Source organism: Acomys minous (assembly GCF_964271855.1).
Source record: "Acomys minous genome assembly, chromosome: 20".
NCBI classification, from domain to species: domain Eukaryota; kingdom Metazoa; phylum Chordata; class Mammalia; order Rodentia; family Muridae; genus Acomys; species Acomys minous.
This window is the reverse complement of record NC_140502.1, coordinates 26,553,923-26,558,922: the sequence shown is the minus strand read 5'-3', so window position 1 is coordinate 26,558,922 and position 5,000 is coordinate 26,553,923. Positions and strand designations below refer to the sequence as shown.

The 5,000-nt window shown below is 54.9% G+C and overlaps 1 protein-coding gene across 5 annotated transcripts in view; it reads left to right on the top strand.

Annotated features, from left to right (window-relative positions):
- The window catches only part of GRAMD1A (GRAM domain containing 1A), a 29,894-nt gene that overhangs the window by 15,150 nt on the left and 9,744 nt on the right, over positions 1 to 5,000 (top strand). For all 5 annotated transcript variants that reach the window (XM_084770570.1, XM_084770569.1, XM_084770571.1 and 2 more), the window contains 8 exons: positions 1 to 18; positions 161 to 264; positions 348 to 443; positions 1,561 to 1,641; positions 2,543 to 2,655; positions 2,824 to 2,974; positions 3,428 to 3,614; positions 4,373 to 4,516. The exon at positions 1 to 18 is cut by the window's left edge and continues 67 nt beyond it. In XM_084770570.1, the coding sequence (XP_084626696.1) occupies positions 1 to 18; positions 161 to 264; positions 348 to 443; positions 1,561 to 1,641; positions 2,543 to 2,655; positions 2,824 to 2,974; positions 3,428 to 3,614; positions 4,373 to 4,516 (894 nt within the window). The remainder of the gene's footprint in view (positions 19 to 160; positions 265 to 347; positions 444 to 1,560; positions 1,642 to 2,542; positions 2,656 to 2,823; positions 2,975 to 3,427; positions 3,615 to 4,372; positions 4,517 to 5,000) is intronic.

Here is a 5,000-nt window from a genome sequence, read left to right as displayed (position 1 = left end):
CAGAGCGCCTCATCGTGGGTGAGTCTCCATGCGCCCAGCCCCAGTGTCTGGCCTGGATCGGAGCCCCTGTCCTCCCTCCTGCCTCCCTGCTGGCCCGTGGGCTGCCGGGCCAGAGCGTGTGACTCAGGTGTCTGCCTGTCTCTCCCTCCGCCGCTCTCAGATTACTCCTGCGCCCTGCAGCGGGAGATCCTTCTCCAGGGCCGCCTCTACCTCTCTGAGAACTGGATATGTTTCTACAGCAACATCTTCCGATGGGAGACCACAGTGAGTAGAGCCGCGGGTGGATACAGAGGGGCCTCGGGCGGCAGCGTTTCCGGCTGGTTCTCACTGTCCTGCTCTGTCTTTAGATTTCCATTCAGTTGAAGGAAGTGACCTGTCTGAAGAAGGAAAAGACGGCTAAGCTCATCCCCAATGCTATTCAAATTTGTACGGAGAGTGAGAAGGTGAGTGGTAGACCCGATGTGGGCAGCCGTGTGCCAGGATCGCGGCAGGGATGCCCTAACTCACCCAGACACGTCCATCAGAGCAGAGCCCCATTTGTGTTGGGCACCTGGCCTGTTTCTTCTCTCAGCCTTGCAGTGGTCCAGCTCCCCTCTTTTTGAGTAGAGCACCTACAGTATCCTGCCTATGCAGCGTCCTCACATAGATGTCCTATAATTCAGTGATCCTAACATTTCCCACAAATCCAGCAGTTCAGATGCCTGCACCCAGGCAAAGCTGAGATAGGAACCCAGGGCTTTATGCCTTCCAGGCAAACACTCCACCACTGAGCCATCTTCATAGATCTTGTTTGTTTGCTCTTTGGTTTTTGGGGTTTTTGGGGGGGCGGTAGGGTCTCTTACACAGCCCCGTCTGTCCTGAAACCCACCATGTAGTCCAGGCTAGCCTTGAACTCACAGAGATCTGCCTGCCCTTGCCTCCCCCCGTGCTGGGATCAAAAGCTTGGTTCTTTGTCTTAAATATTAATTTCTTTTTATTTTATGTGTATGGCTGTTTGTCCTGCATGTTATGTGTACCATACCGAGGCCAAAAGAAAGCATAGATCTCCTAAAACTGGGGTTAGAGATGGCTGTGAGCACCTGAAGTGGGTGCTAGGAACCCAAGCCAGCTGCTCTGCAAGAACACCGCTAACCACTGTGCCGTCCCCCCAGCCCCTAGACTTTGTTTGTTTTTGAGATGGTGGTCTGACTGTGTGGCTCAGGCTGACCCCAAATTCCAAATCTTGGCTCCACCTCCCTAGTACTGGGACAGCACCACACATGGCATTTGCCCTCAATTACCGCCTCCCATCCGTTTGGCTGAAAGATGGCTATGTCACTCTGGAAACAGGAGTGGAAACAGGAAACAGGAAGGACTGAGGAAAGACTCAACAGCCCAGAGCTGCAAGAGTTAGCCATTTCTGGCAGGAAAGAGAGCTAGGAGAGTGCACTGTCTCAGTTCCAGGCACTGGGGAAGGCTCCATCTCCCACATGGACCTCAGGAGCCTCCTCCCCACTGTAGTGACCACGGGTGCCCTTGTCCATCCTCCCGCTCTGTGACCTCATGCCCCTGTCTTTGCAGCATTTCTTCACTTCCTTTGGGGCCCGAGACCGCTGCTTCCTCCTTATCTTCCGCCTGTGGCAGAATGCTCTGCTTGAAAAGGTATGAGTGGCGTTCAGGGTGGAGGATGGGACTAACCAGGGAGAAGCCCAACTTCATAGGAGACTCCCGGCTCCTCCTCATGGCACCAGGCCAAAGGCCAAGAGCTCCAACTCCCTGATGGAGGACAGGAATTGTTTGGTCCCTCATGCAGAGGGAAGCCCCCATGAGAGGTGCTGCTATCGGGGAGGGAGGGGCATGAAGGTGACACCGCCCACCGGGCCCCACCTTTTCCAACCCCCTCCCCTCTGTGTGCCTTGCCGTCTCTGGGACACTCATCTCCCAAGGCAGCTCCGGAGTGCCCTTCCTCAAAAGAATCTCCAGCAGGGTGGATTAGGCATTGCTGGGGCTCTGATCTCAGCGCTGTCACCTCCCATCTGGGTGACCTTGGATGGGCTACTGGGCACATCTCATCTTGAAGTCCTGACAGGGTTACACTGGTATCTACTTCGAGTTAGCACTTAGCACGGAGCTTGTAAAAGTGCCAGGGGCTGCCGCTGCCCTGACTGTTATCATTGGTTGTAATTATTTCGCTGTCGTTGTGGCCTAGCCAATCGGTGGGCAGTGGGAAGCCCAGGGCTTCTGAGGATGTATAGAGGCAGGTGAAGGCAGGACAGCATAGGGGGCGAGAGCTTGCGCTCTTCTGGGAATCCCTAGGGTCATTTGCGTGACCTTGAGCACATGACTTACCCTTACGGAGTTTCCGCATCTCTCTCAGTAAAAATGGGAATCTTCTCTGTGGACTTAGTAGCCCAGGGCCCAGGCTCTGCTGAAGGAGGGTGCCCACCAGGTGGAAATGGGTGAACTTGGAGTGGGTAGCTAAGCCGCCCTCTTGTGGAAGCCAGGGGAACTGTTGGGACCGGCCGGAGAAACAAGAGGCCAACCTCATATCCCTTGTGCCTAGACGCTGAGTCCCCGAGAGCTTTGGCACCTGGTCCATCAGTGCTATGGTTCCGAGCTGGGCCTCACCAGTGAAGATGAAGACTATGTCTCCCCTTTGCAGCTGAATGGTCTTGGGTAAGCTGGAGGTAGAAGGTGGCTCAAAGAGATGTCGGGATCTGCCGTCTGGGGACTGTTGACAAACATGAGCTTACTGTGCAAAGCCTGGCAGAGGACAGCACAGAGAGCGTAGCACGCGGAGGCTTGAGGATCCAGCTACCCCCCACGTCCTTCTTCTCCTTGCAGGAGTCCCAAAGAGGTGGGAGATGTCATCGCACTCAGCGACATCACCCCCTCAGGGGTGGCTGACCGGAGCCAGGAGCCAAGCCCTGTGGGTTCAAGGCGTGGCCATGTCACCCCAAACCTCTCTCGAGCTAGCAGTGATGCAGACCATGGGGTGAGCAAATGGTTGCTTACAGGGAGCTAGGGAGAGGGTGGAAATGGAGGAAGGAGCATGGACGACCAATAGAGGGACGGGGAGACTGGCAGAAGAATGAGACGGGTGGAGAGAGGAAGACAGACAAGGTACACAGGAAAATACGGCAGAGTAGAAGAAAAGGAAGGAGACAGAAGAGGAGTGAGATGGATGGATGGATAGATAGATAGACAGACAGACAGACAGACAGACAGACAGACAGAGACCAGTGGGCAGCAAAGCATCAGGCCAAGCATTCGCATAAGCCCTCATCACCGGGGCCTCTGTCAGGTACAGAAACATGTCTCTAGAGCTGGTCACTCTGGCCAGGGTGTAAACTTCAGCGTACCGAACTCTTGCAGCCAGAGTTAACCTGTGGGAACCCTTGGGCTGGGATCAAAATATGGAAAGGCTATATGGAGCTCTTCTCTGCAGGCCGAGGAGGACAAAGAGGAGCAGCCAGCCAGCCAGCTGGATGCCTCCTCCAGCCAGACGGTGACCCCAGTAGCAGAGCCTCCGAGCACTGAGCCAGCACCTACCTCCTTGGGCCCCTTGGATTTGTTGTCAAGAGAGGAGCTATTGACAGACACAAGTAACTCCTCTTCATCTACTGGAGAGGAAGGTGAGGCAGGAGGCCCCAGCTCGTCCACTTTGGTTATACCCACTTCGGGGCCAGTGAGAGGGGAAGGCGCTGGTGCACAGGGCAAGGTGTGCAGGTGGCCAGGGGTGGTTCTCGAATGGCGCACCCTGAGCCCAGCATTCGAGGTCATGTGGCCTGAAAAGTCAGGCTGTAAAATTGGTTACGTTAAGGGTTTTTCCCCCCTATATTAATTTCCAGGTAGACTTTACTCTTGTGAGCACAGAGACAGAGAGCCCTAGGCCTGGCTACCTGACAGTGACTACAGCAGAAATCCCAGATTGGTTTCCAGTGGTCTGACATGATAAATTATTCCAATTGACTGTAGAAGTTTGTGGCAGTGGGCACCATTGTGGTGGCTTTTATTGGCTGGGCCGGGGTGTGTGCCCACCTGGGGCCAATCCTTATGGTGTACGAAGGACTGAGTATTGTTCTAGGTTCCTAGGTATGCCCCTCTCTCTCTCTCTCTCTCTCTCTCTCTCTCTCTCTCTCTCTCTCTCTCTCTCTCTTCAAGACAGAGTTTCTCTGTGTAGCCTTGGCTAACCTGGACTCACTGGCCTCGAACTCACAGCGATCCGCCTGCCTCTGCCTCCCGAGTGCTGGGATTAAAGGCGTGCGCCGCCACCCCAGGCTCCTGAGTGTCTCTTGTTCAGGAATGAGTTTGCCCCTCCACCCCGGAAGCTGGGGAGTGAGTTAGGGAAGGGACAGGTGTACCCACATACCGAGGACCCTTTGTCTCCCAGGTGACCTGGCTGCTCTGCTTCCCGACCTCTCCGGCCGGCTCCTCATCAACTCTGTCTTCCATGTGGGTGCTGAGCGGCTGCAGCAGATGCTCTTCTCAGACTCACCTTTCCTCCAGGACTTCCTGCAGCAGTGCAAGTTCACAGGTCAGGGGGGCAAAGGACGCAGGGGCTCCCTTGTTAAGCATCTGCAGGAGCAGGGAGCGCGATGCCTTGGAGAGGGGTTCCAGCCTCTTTGTGTCTCAGTTTCTTCTGCACCCTGGTGCACTTGTGGTGCTCGCATTAGCGTGAAAAGCACAGGTCACTACTGGGAAAGGGCCTCAGGCCACAGCTACCCTAAGATGCTAACCAGTGCCTGCTGTCTGAGTCCTAGAGTACTGCGGAGCAATGGAGTGTCCAAGGCAGACAGTATATGATTAGACTTGGTTTTAACCAGATGTTATTCCTGGGTAGACCCTTGATAGGTAGAACTAGACACAATCCTCAGGAGACTAGAAGACAGTGGAGCTGGGCTGGGGAGATGTCTCACTCCCTGAAGTGCATTCTGAGCAAGCATGAGTTTGATACCCAGAACCCATATTTAAAAAGTGAGGTTCTGGGCCAGCAAGATGGCTCAGTGAGTCTACATGGT